The sequence below is a fragment of the Crassostrea angulata genome, chromosome 8, assembly GCF_025612915.1.
Source record: "Crassostrea angulata isolate pt1a10 chromosome 8, ASM2561291v2, whole genome shotgun sequence".
Lineage (NCBI taxonomy): Eukaryota > Metazoa > Mollusca > Bivalvia > Ostreida > Ostreidae > Magallana > Magallana angulata.
In genome coordinates, this window is record NC_069118.1 from 5,107,713 (window position 1) to 5,129,628 (window position 21,916).

At 32.6% G+C, this 21,916-nt stretch overlaps 1 protein-coding gene across 1 annotated transcript in view; it reads right to left on the reverse strand.

Moving 5' to 3' along the window:
• Positions 1-802: 802 nt before the first annotated feature.
• The window catches only part of LOC128160587 (uncharacterized), a 53,510-nt gene continuing 32,396 nt past the window's right edge, over positions 803-21,916 (reverse strand). The window contains exons 3-6 of the mRNA XM_052823919.1: positions 6,426-6,697; positions 6,136-6,306; positions 931-1,084; positions 803-843 (exon numbers count right to left, since the gene is read on the reverse strand). Coding sequence (XP_052679879.1) covers positions 803-843; positions 931-1,084; positions 6,136-6,306; positions 6,426-6,697 — 638 coding nt within the window. The remainder of the gene's footprint in view (positions 844-930; positions 1,085-6,135; positions 6,307-6,425; positions 6,698-21,916) is intronic.

Here is a 21,916-nt window from a genome sequence, read left to right on the forward strand (position 1 = left end):
TCTATTTAAGAGATTCAATCAGAAAAAGGCGCAATAATTAGATGTTTTAAATCTAAGACTAACTACCTTTTATATATTGGAATATGTGATATAAATAAATGGCATAACCATTACTAAAAGATCTTTAAATTTTCTATCTACTTTTTGAAAAACAACAATTTCTAAAAAAACCATTCTACATTCCGGAAACTAATCACCCGACAAAAATATCTTTGTAAAAAAATAAGGCAAGCATTAATTATAGTATTCTTTTACTATATACATGTAAGTGGCTCAATGAGAGAAAATTGCAATTGCTGGGTTTTTCTTATCGATCTAAGATTAACTATCATTTGATATTTCAAGAATAATTGAATGAATTTCATTAACTATGACCAAAATATTTTTAAAATTTCTTTCTACTTCTTTATAACAAAACTTCTTTAAAAAGACAAATCATGCTTTGTTCACACGATTACAGATGTTGTAAAATACCCAGAGTTTTAATGATATTTAACGTTTGCATAAACATGCTGCATTTAAGTGACATACAGCAAATCTGAATAGTTCGTTGTCGTCAATAAAATTTTAGATAAAACTAAATTGCAACTCTCTGCTACGTACAGTGATGTTATTTAAACAAATCGTCATTGGTACCTTAAAAATCCATCAAATGTCGAAGGCGCTGGTCTAATATCTTCCGCATCCTTTGTTTAAAAAAGTGAAAAAATTAAGACAATTGTTGTTAAATCGATTTTCAATTAAAATTTTATTAATTTTATTAGTATGTAATACTATACCTATTTCCTTGTAGAACTAAATTTCACTTCTTACAAATAACAGCTTGTGCTTCAGCAGCTGAAACTAGAAAAATGTTGCTAAAGCAATTAAAATGTGAAGTGCTATATTTTTTTTTTTTTGAAAAGACAAATAAAACTGTTTCAAACTCACTGAATTCCATAGAACGCTGGAATTTGATTGGTCTAGAAATCGGTCCACAAAGGCTGCACCATCCACCACAGGTAAATGATATCTGGTCTCTATTCACGGAACGATGGAATTGTTTTATAGCCGCCCTATACCCATCTATGACACCAAATTCAATCTGAAAGTCATAATAAGTACCAATTTTACATTGCTACGAAATGCGTATTCCATACATATTTTACTGTTTTGTGGTGTTGTGTAAATATAAGGGTTTTGTATTCATGATTCTGGGTTTAAACTCAGGCTCATGAAGGAGAGTCAATTACACGTAAGTAGTTTTGATTTTAACGAACTAAATATTAATCTTAATTTCGAGCGTTCCCCTGACAAACCTTATCTTAAGAACTTAAATCGGATGGGGTCAAAAACCACGACTTGAAAACCCAATTGATGACCGTGATTTTAATTGACTTCCCACCAAAATATATGACGCGCACTACATGGGAAGCGAACATTTTTTTTTTAATTGGCTTGAATACCAAAACACAAACGGTAGAGTCTTTTACTTAACCCAGTCGGGGAGTTCGGATAAACCAAATCCGGTCTTTTTTTTTTTATTATACAAGAACTGTGTTGTCGAGTCAGATTACGATTTTGCAGAAGAAATTGCGGACTAACGACTAAAAACGCGCGTGTCGAATGTCAGCGTAGAAAAAGATTGAAAACACATATTATAATGAATAAGAAGGTACAAAATTATAAAAGTTGAATGGTCACAAAGCATTTTTTTTTTGGTATTTGAGTTAACTACAGGTTTTGAAACATTAAAAACTCAGGTACCAGTGTAATTTTGGTTCATCGCAGAGATTCGGCTTGGTCTGATATTTCATTTTTAATTATGGAATGACAAAACATTGCCCAATTCCTTTATAACACAAACAGTTTTTATTTAAAACCCACCAGTCCTAATCATAATCATTTCAAATTTGGTTCTTGGTTGTAATCTATACACCCTTTGACTTGGGGCCTCGGTTTATATTGAATACAACCAGTGGAAGATCTCAGACACTCTGCACCCTCAGTAAGACCTGTATAAGTGATATATCATGTTTTGTTTTAAAGATAATTTATTGTTTGTAATAGAAGAGGTAGAATTACTACTAGGTTCGAACCTAGGACCCTTCAGTTCACAAACAAACACTCTAGTGCAAGTACTGAAGTAGGAGCGTAACTGACGTGCGACCAATTCTCATCTAGTACCATTTCTTGCCAGTGCATATTTACTTTTTCGTAAAGTAATTTAATGTTGTGATAAAATGACGTAATAACATTAACAAGATGATACTTGGCATAAATTACTTGCATCTGCAGCCAATACATCATTCTATTGGATGTTAGCAGCTATTGGACTATGGTTTCTAATATCATATTCAATGTCAATTGCTATTGGACAATGATTTCTCATATCAGATTCAATGTCAACAGCTTTTGCACTCTACAAAAAGTTTTACTATACATTTTTAAAATAGGTATTTGAATTAAGAAAAACTATAAATATTAAGTAATACAATTAGTCAGAATAGCAAGTAAAAGGCAATCTCGTTTAGTAATTGGAATCGTAATTAGTAAATACCACTAATACAATTACTTATGATTTATTTTACTCATCAGTTCTGCAATTACTTAAATGTATATACAGATTGGTTATCTATTTACTCAATTTAATACTTATTTTAAGTAATCAAAATCATTTTGTTATAAGTAATTTAATTACTTGTAGTAGACTATTTACTTTTTTGCAATTACTAAAATGTATATAAATACTTGTTATTTATTTACTCAATATAATTCCCATTTCAAGTAATCAAATTCATTTATTTTAAAATATTCTCTAATTAAGTAATAGCAATACTTATTTTATCTAAATAATTTACTTATTTCATACCAATATGGTTTACCCATTTGTTTTTTACTTGTTGTAGACATATTATTCTCCAAATATTATATCACATTGTTTTTAAAAATTGAACGTCTAAAATTCTGTTTCCTTGCACTCGCTGATAACTGTGAATTAAGAAAATTTTAGGGAAAAAAACACCAGACAACTGTGTAAATCAATAAATCTGTAATACCATAACACATATATAAATAAACTGGCTAACAAAATGTTATGTGTACAAGGTTGCTAATTTGACTAGCTTGGATTTACAACAAATGTGCATTTGAGAGAAAACAGTAATTATTTCAAGCAATCATAAGCATTGCAATTAATTTTCCAGATAAGAAAGTTCTTTAAAAAGCTACAGTATATAGAAATTCTGTTGGTAATAATTGCAATTTAAAGCTTTACTGAAAGAAAAAATAATGGATAGAAAAATCGTATTTCACATTTTATATACACTTGAAAGGAAATTCTCTCGTTTCCTTCACAACAACCAAAATATTAGTTGTAAAACATACCTCAACATTGCATTTTTAAACATTTTGCAGGATATGCATGGCAAAATACGTAATGACTCACAACAATATGTACATTGTAAACAATCAAACATGCACGGAAATATAAGTAACCATATAAAACAATAAAAATAAGGAAAATATAGATATACCTAGAAAGAAATTAAATTGATTCCAGATAATTTTATATTTAACAACTTAAAGCAGAAAATAAGGCCCATTAATAAGAAAATGACGTTAATTTGTACAAAATTTTAATGCAACGTCAAATTTGCTGAGAGTTTGCTGCAAATTTGCGACAAACAGTTACCGCAAGCTTACAGATAAACATAGCAACTTTAAGATATTACAACATAAAAACAATTAATAAACACTTATAATTATTTAATAATGAGTTACTCATACTTCTTGATGTCTTTTTTATGACAGTCTCCTGTATGTGCTCTCCGATATAATTTCACACATAAACAATATCACACAAATATCCGAATATCACAATAATGTCCACAATGGAATGGTCAGACTTCAGCACTGTTCTTTATATGCTTTTCTATGTAGTCCTACACAAATTCTGTTTTCACTCTTTTTTGTTTGCATAATTTGATCATAAAATCAGTGAGTTAGTTGTTCATGCAAGGTTTTCTTTAGGTCTGTGTAACCCGGTCACCAGGGCAGACACCTATTGGGAAGATAAATGGATTTCATATAAGAACATTTTTTTTTTTCAAATTTAAAGCAGTTTCTAAGAAAAACAAGTTAGCCTGTCATATATATCATACTTACTCCATCTATTAATCTATATCAGTATATAGCTACAAATTTGCAATACTAACTCTGACTATGTGAGTAGAACATGAATTCTTTTATTTAAGTAATAAAAATGTAAGTCATATAAAATGTACTTATACACTATGTAATGATAATTATCTAAATTTGGCGTTGTTTAAATAAATTTTGAATTCAAATTATTTTTTCATGCATCACAACGATGTCAATAACGAGCTTTTTGCTTGATTCGACTACCGGCATAGTCCAATCCACACTTTGCAAAAGTTGTTCCTTTGCGGGGTCAACCCAAAGGTCAAAAGGGAAAAAACTACTTTTACCTTCTTTATGCAACCAAATATTTGGGCGTCCTGTGAAGAAATCTCTTAGGATTTAATTTATTCCTTTGATGTGTGGTTTGCCCCAACTTGGGGCAATCAAAATTCACAAAGGAAACCGATTTCTAATGCCAAATGACGAAGTTACAATCCTCTAAACTACAAAGGCTACTGTGAGAAATATATGGGTTTTTCCCCAAATATGGCGGCCAAGGGAGATAACTTTTGTAAAGTGTGGATTGGTCTATTGTCATAGGGACGGCCTTAAATTGTTAAACTCATTATGAAAGATTTTATATTCCAAAAACTGTTTAAACTGCCATTCAACGAATATATATTCATTACTTCACTTACTTTTTCAAAAACGTGCTCATGATCATGCATGAGATGGTGCATGCAGTGGCCTTGGGTGTTGAGACTCGATTCATTCACTTATATTCGTCCTCTGTTTAGCCGTGGATATTCCAAAAGTAAACACTCCATTGACAATCATTCTTTTACCTTGTGCACAGCCTTATTCCTTTATTTTCATTAATTTCACCATCTCGGTGATGGCAAACAACATGGCAGCATAGAATGTGAAAATTGGCGGCTAGCTATTGATCGACCAATCAGGGCGCGCGTAGCTTAACATTGAAACAAAAGTAAAAGTAGAAACAAACACTGAACAGCATACGAAAAATTCTTCAATCTTCATGATTCAACATCAAGCGGTTTAGACACTATTATACCTTTTTGATAGCAAAGGAGATATATGCCATTTCTGAAAAGCTAGTTACTTTCAAATTTCCTATTGTATTGCCCAACCTGTCTGTGTGCAAACTCTCTCTCTCTCTCTCTCTCTCTCTCTCTCTTTCTTTCTCTCTCTCTCTCTCTCATAATATACTTATATAGTAAGTCCTTGTTTTGCTTAATGTATATGATAGTTCTTTATCATAACAAATATCAGTAAAGGAATAACTTAGTAAATCATGTTAAGTATATGATAGTTCCTTATCATAACAAGTATCAGTAAAGGAATTACTTAGTAAATCATGTTTTGTTTTTAGTAATTGATTGTCCCTTTTTTCATAACAATAATCAGTGAAAAGGAATTACTTAGTAAAGCATTTCTACACATTAAGTAAATGTAAGTAAAATATTTTTATTTAGTAATTGACATGAAGTTCAGTAATTGTTTTAAATTTGTCAGTAAATGTTAAGTCATTACCTATTACTTATTAATATGATTTTAAGTAAAAAATGATTACTAAGTAAAACTTTTTTAGAGTGTGGACAATGATTTCTTTGATTAATTAGATGTCAACAGCTTTTGGACAATGATTACTGATATCAAATTCAATGTCAACAGCTATTGGACAATGATTTATTATATCAAATATTCAATGTCAACAGCTTTTGGACATTGATAACGTATTAAATTCAATGTCAGGTATTGGACAATGTTTTCTTTTATTAAATCCAATGTTAACAGCATTTGGATAATGATTACTTATAAATGTAAGAGACGAACTCCTTATAATGTTTTATAGAGATTTGATTTTGATTCAATACTATTTAAAAGTTGGTATCAATGGGGGTGGGGGCAGCTATTAATATCAAATACAGTCCTTTATATATTGATGCAGCTAAGTAAACATTAAAAAAATTATTCAACATTCAATCATACTGTAGGATCAACAATCAGTCCAGTCCCTCTGGTATCAATGGTTGCTGTCCCAAAGTGAATACAAGGGTTGGTGTAGTGTTTCCCATTACAATCATGAGCATATCCATACTGGATTGGTTTTGATCCGGTCAGCAATGTGAACGTATAATCAGTTCCATTTACCACCATGCTCTGTAAACAGACATTGCATTTTTGAAGTATTTAAAAAAAAAATAACGAACATACAATTAACAACTTTAATCCCGTCAGTGTTTATACATATAATAAAACATGCGGTATACAAGTTTTACCTTTATCTGTAATTTCACTTTTAAAAACTCTGCTTTTTTTAACGGAAGGCGAATAGCCGATTGACACTCTTGACCCTGTATTATCCAATTTGTGATGTCATGGCGAACAAAGATGTTGGGATATTTTAAAGTTATAAAATGTGAAGGTTCAGTCGCTAGGTTGTGACAGTATATTTTCGTTCTCCTCCGATTTGTTACGATTGGATAGACCCAGTATTCTCCGTCTGTTGAAATACCAGAACAATTTGAGACGGCGAGACACGACTCTGGAACTGCAAGGAAAAGCTATCTTAAATGTTTGCGGTTAAGGTGGAATAACACACCTAGAAAAAGTCACTCAAATAAACAGGAAATATTTTGATAATGAAAAATATAATGACAAATAAACTGTACAAATGTCAAATAAGCGAAAAATTTGCTGTTTGGGAAAAAAATGAATATCTAAAATAGTTATTGCAGTAAGTAACGACAAAAGCGTCTGCGGGATTAGAACTCGGGATGTACGGATCACAAGTCCCGACACTTCATCGATTTGGCTATCAAGTAATTTACCTGTTTAAGTCTATAAAATGCTTTTAATAAAACGAAATGTCGTCTCGATCAGCGGTCAGCCATTTTGTGATGATGTGTTATTCAACCTTAACTATCTTTACTTTAAAATGCTACTAGCGAAACCAATTTTACGCGGATAAACAAGTCGATTTAAAGTATTTTTAAATATTTTATCTAAATATCCGATAGCAAATGTCGTTGCTTATTAAGTATTTCGTTTGGAAGACCTTATAGTAATTGTAATGTTTCTTTTTAGGGTCTTCCGTCTTCAGCGGAAGACCCTTCTATTATTCTTCGGTTTCTTTTTCAATTCTATTATTATTAAGGTCTTCCGTTTCCAACGGAAGACCTTATTGTTTTCGTACTGTTTCTTATTAAGGTCTTCCGTTTCCAACGGAAGACCTTATAGTTTTCGTACTGTTTCTTATTAAGGTCTTCCGTTTCCAGCGGAAGACCTTATTGTTTTCGTTCGGTTTCTTTTTCCCTATTATTATTATTTTTCTTTTTTTTTCTTACAAATTTTGTGCACGCGATTTCTCAAAAACGACTCGACCGATTTTCATGAAACTTTCAGGTATAGGAGAGAGTGATGGGAACCTTATAGGTTTTTTATTATATTGATGACGTCACTTTCGTTTTTGAGATATTGACGTTTTAGCGATTTTTAGAGGGGTGGCTTGTTCCTCTAACTTCTCCTACACTATAAAAGATATTGAGTTCAAACTTTCATGGAATGGTAGACAAAAGATTGTAGATTTGCAATTTTATTTTCATATTGATCTAGTTTGAAAGGCGCCGAAGCTCGCCTGGATCCGAAAATTTAGTTTTAAAAATGTCGTATTTTTTTCTGGTTTTCTATGTTTATCTCTTTTCTGAAAAATATTTTGTTAAAACATGTAATGAAAAAAGGTTTATATTTACAGGACCTTACATTTGATATCAAGAAAAAAGGGCTAACCCCTCAAATAAGGGGATCAAAGGGCTTTAAAGTCTTATATCTGTAGCCCTTTACTGAGAGATATTTTGTGAAAGGTTATAGAAGCAAATGTGTTAATCTTACAGTTATGTATCTAAGGAATGTAAGGATTTTATCATGTGTTATGTAATTAGGGGTTTTTAGGGGCCAGAAGTCCCAAAATTTGATCACCCATATCTCAGAAAGGAAAGATATTTTGAAATGCAGTACAGAAGAAAAGTTGCTCAGAATAATGTTCTTAACAGAATACAACCTTCAAAATTTCGTCAAACGGCCCTTATAAAGGGATAAGGGATCGGCCCCTAAAACCTTCTTTTTCATATATCTCCAGAACGGTAACGATTTTCTAAACACTTGTTGAACAAAATTTGTTTAGAATTAAATGACCTTTCATTTAGTATCAAGAAAAGGGGGCTGGCCCCTCAAATAAGGGGGCCAAAGGGCTCTAAAGTCTTTAATCTGTAGTTCTTTACTGAGAGATATTTTGTGATAGGTTATAGAAGCAAATATGTTTATCTCACTGTTATGTATCCAAACAATGTAATGAATTTGTCATGTATTACGTAAGGAAAGGTTTTTAGGGGCCAAAATTCCAAAATCTCGATCACCCATATCTCAGAAAGGAAAAACATTTTGAAATGCAATACAGAACAAAAGTTGTTCAAATTAATGTTCTTAAACATATGCAATCTTCAAAATTGTTAAACGGCCCCTATAAGGAAATAAGGGATCGGCCCCTTAAACCTTCTTTCTTATATATCTCCAGAACGGTAACGAATTTCTAAACACTTGTTGACAAAATGTTTTCAGAATTAAATGTCCTTTCATTTGATTTTAAGAAAAAGGGGCTGGCCCCTTCAATTAAGGGATCAAAGGGATCTAAAAAAATTCATCTATAGCCCTTTAATGAGAGCCATTTTGTGAAAGGTTATTAATGCTAGATTAGGTATAATACGTTTTTATATCCCAACAATATAATGATTTTCTCTTGCGTTACCCAATTCAGGTTTTTTGGGACCAAAATGTAAGCAAAAGTAATCTTTTCAATCTTAATTGGAGGAAATGCAAGCATTCAAAAAAGCAATGTAATAGAACTTATAAAAAGCGATGCAATAAAGCATTAGTACTTCACTCCTTTTTCCATATCATGTTTTGTTGTCGAAAATCAAAGTCGATGACGTCATATTTTCTTCTAAAAATCGGACGGAAGACCTCCTCGTTGCTCGCAACGAGATCGTGTCTAGTTATTATTATTATTTTTTTCCACGAATTTTGTGCACGCGATTTCTCGAAAACTATTCGGCCGATTTCGACCATTTTTTCTCAGATGATTGCCAGTGGTCATAATTCTAGAAGTTTTTTTAAATTTTGAAATCGGCACTTCCGGTTCCGATTTACGGCCGATTTTGTAAGTTTTTACGACTAATTTTGTGCAGACATAAACTCAGAGACTTTCAGAGATAGGAATATGAAATTTTCAGGATAGGTAGACTATAGGTTGAAGTTGTGCACAATGTAGTTTTTTTGCGCCTGTGGCGCCATTTCTATGAGCTCGCATAGGCTCGAAAATTGGGTACGAATTTCGAATCAAATTTTTCATACGTTTTGATCTGTATCTTTTTATGAGTTGATATTTTGTTAAAACATATATAACAAAAGTGGTAGATAATCAAAAGTTCTTTTCAACAAAATCAAGAAATAGGGGCTGGCCCCTTAAATTAGGGGCCAAGACAGTCATAAACTCTATTACGAATAACTTAAAAACGATAAAGATTTTGTAATGCATTATAGAAGCAAAGTTGTTGATCGTACTAATATCTATTTGAAAAAATCATTGCCACGCCCTTTTATTACGTAATTAGGGATTTTTAGGGGCCAAAGTACTTAAACTTTGACGAAAAATAACTAGAGAAGTATACATATTTTGTTAGACATCATAGAAGAGAAAATATTTGAATAAATGTTTTAAATTGATTCCACTTATCAAAACACGATTTTCTGTCCCCATAAAGGATCTAGAGGGCTGGCCCCTAAAATATTCAATCATTTGTATCTCAAAAATGATCAACAATTTCACATGGGTGTAAGAACAAAAAATATTTGTATTCTTAAGACCTTTTCACACAAATCAAGAAAAAGGGGCTGGCCCCTTTTTTTAGGGGCCAAGGCCTTCGTAAACTCTATTAAAGGTAACTTAAAAACGATTAAGATTTTGTAATGCATTATAGAAGCAAAGTTGTTGATCGTACCAATATCTATTTAAAAAAGTCATTGCCACGCCCATTTATTACGTAATTAGGGATTTTTAGGGGCCAAAGTACTTAAACTTTGACGAAAAATAACTAGAGAAGTATACATATTTTGTTAGACATCATAGAACAGAAAATGTTTGAAAAAATGATTTAAATTGATTCCATTTATCAAAAGACGAATTTCTTTCCCCATTAAGGATCTAGAGGGCTGGCCCCTAAAATATTCAATCATTTGTATCTCAAAAGTGATCAACAATTTTAGATGGATGTAAGAACAAAAAATGTTAGTATTCATGAGACCTTTCGTATAAAATCAAGAAAAAGGGGCTGGCTCCTTAAATTAGGGGCCAATAGACTCCTAAACTCTATTACTCATGCCTTAAAAATGATCAAGTTTTTGTAATGCATTATAGAAGCAAAGTTGTTGATAGCAGCAATATCTGTTTGTAAAACTAATTTCCAAACCCATTGATGACGTAATTAGAGATTTTAGGGGACTAAAATATTAAATCTTTAATGTGCTGTATGTTAAAAAGCAAAACTCTTTGTTAAGCATTTTAAAGGATATTGACAATCGTATACATTATCTAAAAGGAGGTGGTTGAGGGAGAATCCTGAAATTTTATTGATATTTTAATCGAACCGTTTAAAAAATTAAACGGAAGACCTACTCGTTACTCGTAACGAGATCGTATCTAGTTATTATTATTATTATTATTATTATTTTTTTCCACAAATTTTGTGCACGCAATATCTCGAAAACTATTCGGCCGATTTCGACCATTTTTTCACAGATGATTGCCAGTGGTCATAATTCTAGAAGTTTTTTGAAATTTTGAAATCGTCACTTCCGGTTCCGATTTACGGCCGATTTTGTAAGTTTTTACGACCCATTTTGTGCAGACATAAACTCAGAGACTATCAGAGATATGAATATGAAATTTTCAGGATAGGTAGACCATAGATTGAAGTTGTGCACAATGCAGTTTTTTTACGCCAGAGGCGCAAACTTTAGGAGCTCGCCTGGGCTCGAAAAATGGATACGAATTTTTAATCAAAATTTTCATTCCTCTTTATCTGTATCGTTTTATCAGTTCATATTTTCTTAAAACATATATAATAAAAGTGGTAGAGAATTAAAAGTTCTTTCCAACAAAACCAAGAAATAGGGGCTGGCCCCTTTTTTTAGGGGCCAACGCACTCTTAAACTCTATTACAAATAACTTAAAAACGATAAAGATTTTGTAATGCATTATAGAAGCAAAGTTGTTGATCGTACCAATATCTATTAGAAAAAATCATTGCCACGCCCATGTATTACGTAACTAGGGATTTTTAGGGGCCAAAGTACTTAAATTTTGACGCAATATACCCAAAGAAGTAAACATATTTTGTTAAGCATTGTAGAAGAGAAAATATCTGTATTGACGATTCTAATCGATTTCATTAATCAAAACACCAATGTCTGTCCCCATTAAGGATCTAGAGGGCTGGCCCCTAAAATATTCAATCATTTGTATCTCAAAAATGATCAACAATTTTAGATGGGTGTAAGAATAAAAAATGTTATTATTCATGAGAACTTTCGAATGAACTCAAGAAAAAGGGGCTAGCCCCTTTATTTAGGGGCCAAGACTGTCGTAAACTCTATTACAGATAACTTAAAAACGATAAAGATTTTGTAATGCATTATAGAAGCAAAGTTGTTGATCATTACAATATCTATCAGAAAAAATCAATGCCACGCCCATTTATGTCGTAATTTGGGGGTTTTAGGGGCCAAAGTACTAATATTTTGACGCAATATATCTAGAGAAGGAGACATATTTTGTTAAGCATTGTAGAAGAGAAAATATCTGTATTGATGATTCTAATTGATTCCATCAATCAAAACACCAATGTCTGTCCCCATTAAGGATCTAGTTATTATTATTAAGGTCTTCCGTTTCCAACGGAAGACCTTATTGTTTTCGTACTGTTTCTTATTAAGGTCTTCCGTTTCCAACGGAAGACCTTATTGTTTTCGTACTGTTTCTTATTATTATTTATTAAGGTCTTCCGTTTCCAACGGAAGACCTTATTGTTATTGCTTTGATTCTTTTCCTCTATTATTATTATTATTCTTTTTTTTTTCTCCTACGTTTTCTCAAAAATGCTTCAGCCGATTTTCATGAAATTTTCAGTTCTTATTCATGACAAAATTTGTAAGAAAATTACACGAGCTTTTTTTGATCGTCACTTCCGGTACCGAGGTATTAAAGATTTTACGTTTTTGCTTGTTCACGATTTTTCTCAAAAAGTATTTAAGATAGAACCTTCAAATTTTCAGAGATGGTAGAGAGTGAACGGCCGCAGTGCCCTTCGCATATCCGAACGTCCGCCGTCACTTTCGGTCGTCACCGGAAGGAAATGAAAAACCTTAATTTTTCAATTTTTTGAACTTGAATTTTATTTATGTTTTTATTCGATAGAGACACTTAAAACACTTCAGAATATGAAATTCGTTTTTAAATCGATCCACGCATTCCCGAGATTTTGAGCTCAAAAGTTCTGAAGCGAGGGTCCGCGTAGCTCAGTCGTTAGAGTGGTGGACTTGTGCCCAGGCGACCCGGGTTCCGTCCCCAAGTGCCGATTATATTTCTTCCCTAATTTTGTTTTGTTTAATGATTTTATCTTTAAAATGATGGTTTTTATTGTTTTCCGTTTTATTTTTATATTAATAAAGATAATAACAGCTTTTTTAGTACAAATATAGAGATCGTTTCTGTCAGCAGTTGGCTTAATTAAGACGCTCGTCGCATCGCAAGCATCAAAGACATGCCGCCGAAGCTCTTTGCAGTACGACTGCATTAGAGTTCACTGGGTCGCTTTGCCGGCATAAAAAAAATGCCGCCATCTTCTTGACTCTATGCACACAACATTTACTTAGCAATGCACAAACGTTATTCTACATGGCTTTAAAATGAGGACTGATTAGTATTTATTTACATAATTATATAGATTAACGCATGCATGAATACATGCGTTTATTGACATAGGTTGCTTATATATTAATTTCCTGAACACTATAAAACACTATGAAATATCTCTCTCTCTCTCTCTCTCTCTCTCTCTCTCTCTCTCTCTCTCTCTCTCTCTCTCTCTCTAAAGTACAACTGTTTTAGCATTTGAATAAGAACTAATACAAGTAACATGCAGTAAATTGGATAGAGGCTAAATGTACACTGCGCACAAAAATTATACAGGTATTTATTTTAAGTAACGGGATAATGTCTATGGATTCAAATAATTTGAAATTCATTGTTTAATGATTGTTTTCTTACTGATTGGAAGTCAACGCTAAAAAGTCATTTTTATTACAGATGGTGTACTTTTTTCTCTTTTTTTTGGTGCATGTCTATATACTGATACAAATCTGTTGCCTGTCTGGGATTAAGAAAAACCTCCAAAGTTTATACACGTAACTATACAAACGAACGGGTGACTGCGACAAGGTTTGAAAATTGACCACCCATTTATGAGTGTTTGAGCCTAAGAATAAACAGATGTAAAAAAAAAAATCAAAAGTTACATCTTTCAAACAACGCTTATACATTGTTCTAACATATTTATTTTATTTAGAAATTGTACATGTGTAATATGTGATATTTAGAATTTAATAATCTACGTTTAATATAGAAGGCACCGACCGACCGACCGACCGACCCCCCCCCCCCCCCCCCCATTCATAGAATCATTTAGTTTTTCTGGCCCGATTTTACTTGTATTAATAACAGAGTTACGAAGCTTTTGGCATTTGAGTTTCAATTGTCGTGTTTGACAATTACTGTAAAAAAAAATTCTAACTCCCAAGCCCTTCACTCAATCCTACTGAAAATTCGTGAAAATGAACCTCGGACCACATTCTTATCGTCTGTTAAATATGCAATGGATTGAAGAATTAAGACGAAATTCCTGAGATTAAACGACGCTTATTGCCTATACGTGGAAATTAAATTAACACAGTACACGCACCGACCCCCCCCCCCCCCTCCTTCCTATTCACAAAATTATGTAGTTTTTCTGGCCTGATTTTACTGGATCTTTCATCTTGAACCTTTATTTTCAACCTAGTTCAATTCTAGAATTTTGTTCTAATGACCAGACCTATTCGTTCATTTTTAAGAGAGTTATGATTTTTTGGGCATTTGAGTTTCGATTGGCGTGCTTGACATGTACTGTAGAAAAAAATTCTAACTCCCGAGCCCCTTACTCAATCCTAATGAAATTTTGTGTAAATGTATCTCGGACCCCATTCTTATTGTCTGCCAAATATGCAGCGGATTGAACAATTAAGAAGAAATTCCTGAGATCAAACAGCGAGTATAGCCTGTACGGGGACTTAAAATTTACACAGTACATGGGATGTAAGCAGCCGCGTAATATTTCTGTTGCATGTATATTTCTTGTTTTCCGTTTAGTCTGTATCTACGATAGCGTGTTAACTAGAACTGTGGAAATTACTGTCATCAAATTTTTTACCGAATAAATTTACGTGTTACTGATTTCGTTATTTCTACATTTATAAAGATTTTATCAATCCTGCTGAAATAAAACAGTCAAACATAATAGTAAACGACACGAAAAAACATTCTCAACACTGAAATACATGGGTAAAATGCATCAGTCATTGTTTTAGGACTTCCCCTAATTGTTGTTAACCGAATCCGAGATCCACACCTCAAAATTCTATTTTCGATTTATTTAAGACGAAAATCAAGCTCGGGTCTTTTCATCCCCCTCCAGACACAAACACGCATCAATATTTCAAATGACCTCGCACTGTTACCAAACCTGAATAGTCAGACATCTTACACGTTGTTTTTCATCTCATACAAAACTCAGCTCCTCTCCCGGGCGGAAACTCCCAAAATTCAAAGACATATTCGGGAATTATTTTGCGTCAGCCATGTTTTGAGACACCTGCAAAGGCTGTGTGTTCTAATCTCGCCGGAGCCAAGATTTGTTCTTTCTCTCTAGTTCTTTCTCTCCTTTTTATCTAATTTTCTAACTAAAATATTCAACATAAAAGGGTGTTGGACTGTAGTACAAGTTGAAAAACACTCTTTAATTAAGATTTAGACAAAAACAGTCTTTTATTATTAGGGTCTTCCGTCTTCAGCGGACGGAAGACCTCCTCGTTGCTCGCAACGAGATCGTGTCTAGTTATTATTATTATTTTTTTCCAAATTTTGTGCACGCGATTTCTCGGAATCTATTCGACCGATCTCAACCATTTTTTCACAGATGTTAGGACTTGATCTAAACTTAATACATTTTTCTTAATTTTTTTGTAGTCACTTCCGGTACCGAATTGTCGGCCATTTTGTAATTTTTGACGACCCATTTTGTGCAGCTATAAACTCGTAAACCATAAGAGATATGAATATCAAATTTTCAGGATAGGTAGACGATAGTTTGGAGTTGTGCAGCATGTAGTTGTTTAATGCCTGTTGCGCCTTTTCTTGGAGCTCGCCTGGGCGCGAAATTGGGTACGAATTTTCTTTCAAAATTTTCACACGTTTTGATTTATATCTTTTTATCAGTTGATATTTTGTTAAGACATATACAACAAAAGTGGTAGATAATCAAAAGTTCTTTCCAACAAAATCAAAAATAAGGGGCTGGCCCCTATATTTAGGGGCCAAAACACTCGTAAACTCTATTACAAATAACTTAAAAACGATAAAGATTTTGTAATGCATTATAAAAGCAAAGTTGTTGATCGTACCAATATCTATTAGAAAAAATTATTACCACGCCCATTTATTACGTAATTAGGGATTTTTAGGGGCCAAAGTACTTAAACTTTGACGCAATATAACTAGAGAGATAGAAATATTTTGTTTGACATCAAAGAAGAAAAAATGTTTGAATTAATGATTTAAATTGATTCCATTTATCAAAACACGAATTTCTGTCCCCATTAAGGATCTAGAGGGCTGGCCCCTAAAATATTCAAACATTTGTATCTCAAAAATGATCAACAATTTTAAATACGTGTAAGAACAAAAAATGTTAGTATTCTTAAGACCTTTTCAAAGAAATCAAGAAAAAGGGGCTGGCCCCTTTAATCAGGGGCCAGGGCACTCTTAAACTCTATTACAAATAACTTAAAAACGATAAAGATTTTGTAATGCTTTATGGAAGCAAAGTTGTTGATCGTACCAATATCTATTAGAAAAAAATATTGCCACACCCATTTATTACGTAATTAGGGATTTTTAAGGGCCAAAGATCTTTAACTTTGACGCATTATAACTAGAGAAGAAGAAATATTTTGTTAGACATCATAGAATAGAAAATTTTTGAATTAATGATTTAAATCGATTCCAAATATCAAAACACGAATCTCTGTCCCCATTAAGGATTTAGAGGGCTGACCCCTAAAATATTCAAACATTTGTATCTCAAAAATGATCAACAATTTTAAATAGGTGTAAGCACAAAAATTGTTAGTATTCTTAAGACCTTTTCAAAGAAATCAAGAAAAAGGGGCTGGCCCCTTAAATTAGGGGCCAGGGCACTCTTAAACTCTATTACAAATGCCTTAAAAACGATAAAGATTTTGTAATGCATTATAGAAGCAAAGTTGTTGATCATACCAATATCTATTAGAAAAAAAAATAGCCACGTCCATTTATTACGTAATTAGGGATTTGTATAAATTATCTGAAAGTGTGTGTGTGTGTGTGGGGGGGGGGGGGGTATTTCTAAAATTATATCGATTATTCATGATATGATTAAAAACAGAAATCGCAAGGAAGACCTACTCGTTACTCGTAACGAGATCGTATCTAGTTATTAAGGTCTTCCGTTTCCAACGGAAGACCTTATTGTTTTCGTACTGTTTCTTATTATTATTAGGGTCTTCCGTTTCCAACGGAAGACCCTCTTGTTTTTCTTCGGTTTCTTTTTATTATTATTTTATTTTTTATTTTTTTTCTGACTCCTTCTCGGCTTTATATCTCAAAAAGTTTTCATCCGATTTCAATGAAATTTTCAGAGCTTTTGTAAACTTACCGTGCCTCAAAGATGTTAAAGTTTCAGCATTTACGTCACTTCCGTTCAAATTTGGCGGCCATTTTTTAATTTAAAAAAAGTGATTTTGTCCGGAAGAGATCTCCGTTAACTTTAAAGATATCGCTTTGAATTTTTTACTGATGATAGATGTATCAATTCTATAATGTACTGGGGGGTTTAAAATTTTGTTCATCAATTTTGCTCAAAACCGGAAGCAGTTCCAATTTTTGGAAATTTTCATTTTTTTGAACAAAATAAGACAATACTACAGTCTTATAGAACTTGCCATGGTGAATTCAAATCTGAAATCCGTTTGAAAATCAAACAAAGCATTACAGAGATATCGGGGTTTAAAAATTGATTTTTCCGGAAATTTTGATTCCGCGTCCTTGGTTTAAAAAATAGCGTAATGTTCAAAGTAAAATTAATTCGTACCAAAAATAATTGTTAAGTCGTGCTTGAACACATTCGGATTTTTTTTGTCAAGTCGTTCTTGAAATCAGAAAGGTTTTTGTTAATTCATACTTAAAATCATTCGGATTTTGTTAAGTCGTACCAGGAATAATTCGATTTTTTCATCTTTTTGTTTTAGTTACTCTTGTTGTTGATTTAAGAGCTCTGCTTCTTACAGGAACTTCCTGCTTTACTTCCGACATTACCGGAAGACCCACTCGTTGCTTTGCAACGAGCTTTGATCTAGTTATTATTATTATTATTTTTTTTTTCCACAAATTTTGTGCACGCGATATCTCAAAAACTATTCGGCCGATTTCCACCAATTTTTCACAGATGATTGCCAATGGTCATAATTCTAGAAGTTTTTTGAAATTTTTAAATCGTCACTTCCGGTTCCGATTTACGGCCGATTTTGTCAGTTTTTACGACCCATTTTGTGCAGACATAAACTCAGAGACTATCAGAGATATAAGTATAAAATTTTCAGGATAGGTAGACCATAGATTGTAGTTGTGCACAAAGTCGTTTTTTTGCGCCAGTGGCGCCATTCCTTTGAGCTCGCCTAGGCTCGAAAATTAAGTACGAATTTTGCGTCAAATTTTTCATACAATTTGATCTGTATCTTTTTATCAGTTAATATTTTGATAAGACATATATAACAAAAGTAGTAGATAATTAAAAGTTCTTCCCAACAAAATCAAGAAAAAGGGGCTGGCTCCTTTATTTAGGGGCCAAGACACCTGTAAACTCTAATACAAATAACTTAAAAACGATTAAGATTTTGTAATGCTTTATAGAGGCAAAGTTGTTGATCGTCGCAATATCTGTCAGGAAATATTATTGCCACGCCCATTTGTTACGTAATTAGGGATTTTTAGGGGTCAAAGTACTTAAACTTTGACGCAATATATCTAGAGAAGGAGACATATTTTGTTAAGCATTGTAGAAGAGAAATTGCTTGCACTGATGATTCTCATCGATTCCATTAATCAAAATACCAATATCTATCCCCATTAGGGATCTAGAGGGCTGGCCCCTAAAATATTCAAACATTTGTATCTCAAAAATGATAAACAATTTTAAATAGGTGTAAGAACAAAAAATGTTAAAATTTGTAAGACCTTTCGATTGAATTCAAGAAAAAGGGGCTGGTCCCTTAAATCAGGGGCCAAGAGACTCGTAAACTCTATTACAGATAACTTAAAAATGATAAAGATTTTGTAATGCATTATAGAAGCAAAGTTGTTGATCGTTACAATATCTATCAGGAAAAATCATTGCCACGCCAATTTATTACGTAATTAGGGATTTTTAGGGGCCAAAGTCCTTAAACTTTGACGCAATAAATCTAGAAAAGGAGACATATTTTGTTAAGCATCGTAAAAGAGAAAATGTTTGCATTGATCAATTTAATCGATTCCATTAATCAAAACACCAATGTCTGTCCCCATTAAGGATCTAGAGGGCTGGCCCCTAAAATATTCAATCATTTGTATCTTAAAAATGAACAACAATTCTAGATAAGTGTAAGATCAAAAAATGTTAGTAGTCATGGGACCTTTTTAATGAACTCAAGGAAAAAGGGCTGGCCCCTTAAATTAGGGGCCAAGACACTCGTAAAGTCTATTATACATATCTTAAAAACGATCAAGATTTTGTAATGCATTATAGAAACAAAGTTGTTGGTCGTAACAATATCAGTTTGTAAAACTCATTTCCAAACCAATTGATGACGTAATTAGAGATTTTATGGGACTAAAATCTTAAACCTTAAATATGCTGTATGTGAAAAAGCAAAACTCTTTGTTAAGCATTTCAAGGGATATTGACAATGGTATGCATTTTCTGAGAGGGAGTGGTTAAGAGGGGAATTCTAAATTTCCATTGATATTTTAATCTTATCGTTTAAAAATTGAACGGAAGACCTACTCGTTACTCGTAACGAGATCGTATCTAGTTATTATTATTTTTTTCCACGAATTTTGTGCACGCGATTTCTCGAAAACTATTCGGCCGATTTCGACCATTTTTTCTCAGATGATTGCCAGTGGTCATAATTCTAGAAGTTTTTTTAAATTTTGAAATCGGCACTTCCGGTTCCGATTTACGGCCGATTTTGTAAGTTTTTACGACTAATTTTGTGCAGACATAAACTCAGAGACTATCAGAGATAGGAATATGAAATTTTCAGGATAGGTAGACTATAGGTTGAAGTTGTGCACAATGTAGTTTTTTTGCGCCAGTGGCGCCATTTCTTTGAGCTCGCATAGGCTCGAAAATTGGGTACGAATTTCGAATCAAATTTTTCATACGTTTTGATCTGTATCTTTTTATGAGTTGATATTTTGTTAAAACATATATAACAAAAGTGGTAGATAATCAAAAGTTTTTTTCAACAAAATCAAGAAATAGGGGCTGGCCCCTTAAATTAGGGGCCAAGACAGTCATAAACTCTATTACGAATAACTTAAAAACGATAAAGATTTTGTAATGCATTATAGAAGCAAAGTTGTTGATCGTACCAATATCTATTTGAAAAAATTATTGCCACGCCCTTTTATTACGTAATTAGGGATTTTTAGGGGCCAAAGTACTTAAACTTTGACGAAAAATAACTAGAGAAGTATACATATTTTGTTAGACATCATAGAAGAGAAAATGTTTGAAAAAATGATTTAAATTGATTCCACTTATCAAAACACGATTTTCTGTCCCCATTAAGGATCTAGAGGGCTGGCCCCTAAAATATTCAATCATTTGTATCTCAAAAATGATCAACAATTTCACATGGGTGTAAGAACAAAAAATATTTGTATTCTTAAGACCTTTTCATACAAATCAAGAAAAAGGGGCTGGCCCCTTTTTTTAGGGGCCAAGGCCTTCGTAAACTCTATTACAAGTAACTTAAAAACGATTAAGATTTTGTAATGCATTATAGAAGCAAAGTTGTTGATCGTACCAATATCTATTTGAAAAAATCATTGCCACGCCCATTTATTACGTAATTAGGGATTTTTAGGTGCCAAAGTACTTAAACTTTGACGAAAAATAACTAGAGAATATACATATTTTGTTAGACATCATAGAAGAGAAAATGTTTGAAAAAATGATTTAAATTGATTCCATTTATCAAAAGACGAATTTTTGTCCCCATTAAGGATCTAGAGGGCTGGCCCCTAAAATATTCAATCATTTGTATCTCAAAAGTGATCAACAATTTTAGATGGATGTATACGTAAGAACAAAAAATGTTAGTATTCATGAGACCTTTCGTATAAAATCAAGAAAAAGGGGCTGGCCCCTTAAATTAGAGGCCAATAGACTCCTAAACTCAATTACTCATACCTTAAAAATGATCAAGATTTTGTAATGCATTATAGAAGCAATGTTGTTGATAGCAGCAATATCTGTTTGTAAAACTCATTTCCAAACCCATTGATGACGTAATTAGAGATTTTAGGGGACTAAAATATTAAATCTTTAATGTGCTGTATGTTAAAAAGCAAAACTCTTTGTTAAGCATTTTAAAGGATATTGACAATCGTATACATTATCTAAAAGGAGGTGGTTGAGGGAGAATTCTGAAATTTCATTGATATTTTAATCGAATCGTTTAAAAAATTAAACGGAAGACCTACTCGTTACTCGTAACGAGATCGTATCTAGTTATTATTAGGGTTTTCCGTTTTTCAACGGAAAACCCTTCTGTTATTCTACTGTTTCTTATTATTATTTTTTTTTTTCCCGCAAATTTTGTGCACGAGATTTCTCGAAGATTTTTTGTCTGATTGCTATGAAACTTTCAGGGTATGTAGATGATATTAATATCTCTAGACGTTTTTTTCAAATTTTTAAAATTTACTTCCGGTTATGAGTTATTGCCCTTTAATTGAAAATTGGGGGGTCTTTTGTCCAGAGTTGATCTCGGGAACTACAGATGATAGATGCATGAAATTTGGCGAAATTGTCGGTAACATTTTATAATTTTGCTGGCATGAACATTTTGGTAATTTCTTTGTTAGTTTTTGAGCTATTTGTCGCCAAAGTTTAAGATTTTTTCGGGGCTGAAATTTTGTTGCTTTTTGTATTATAACCTTTAAACTAAAAATATTTTGTTAATACATATAGAACAAAAGTTGTTTAGAATAACGAGAGCTTTCATTTAAAATTAAGAAAAAAGGGCTGGCCCCTAT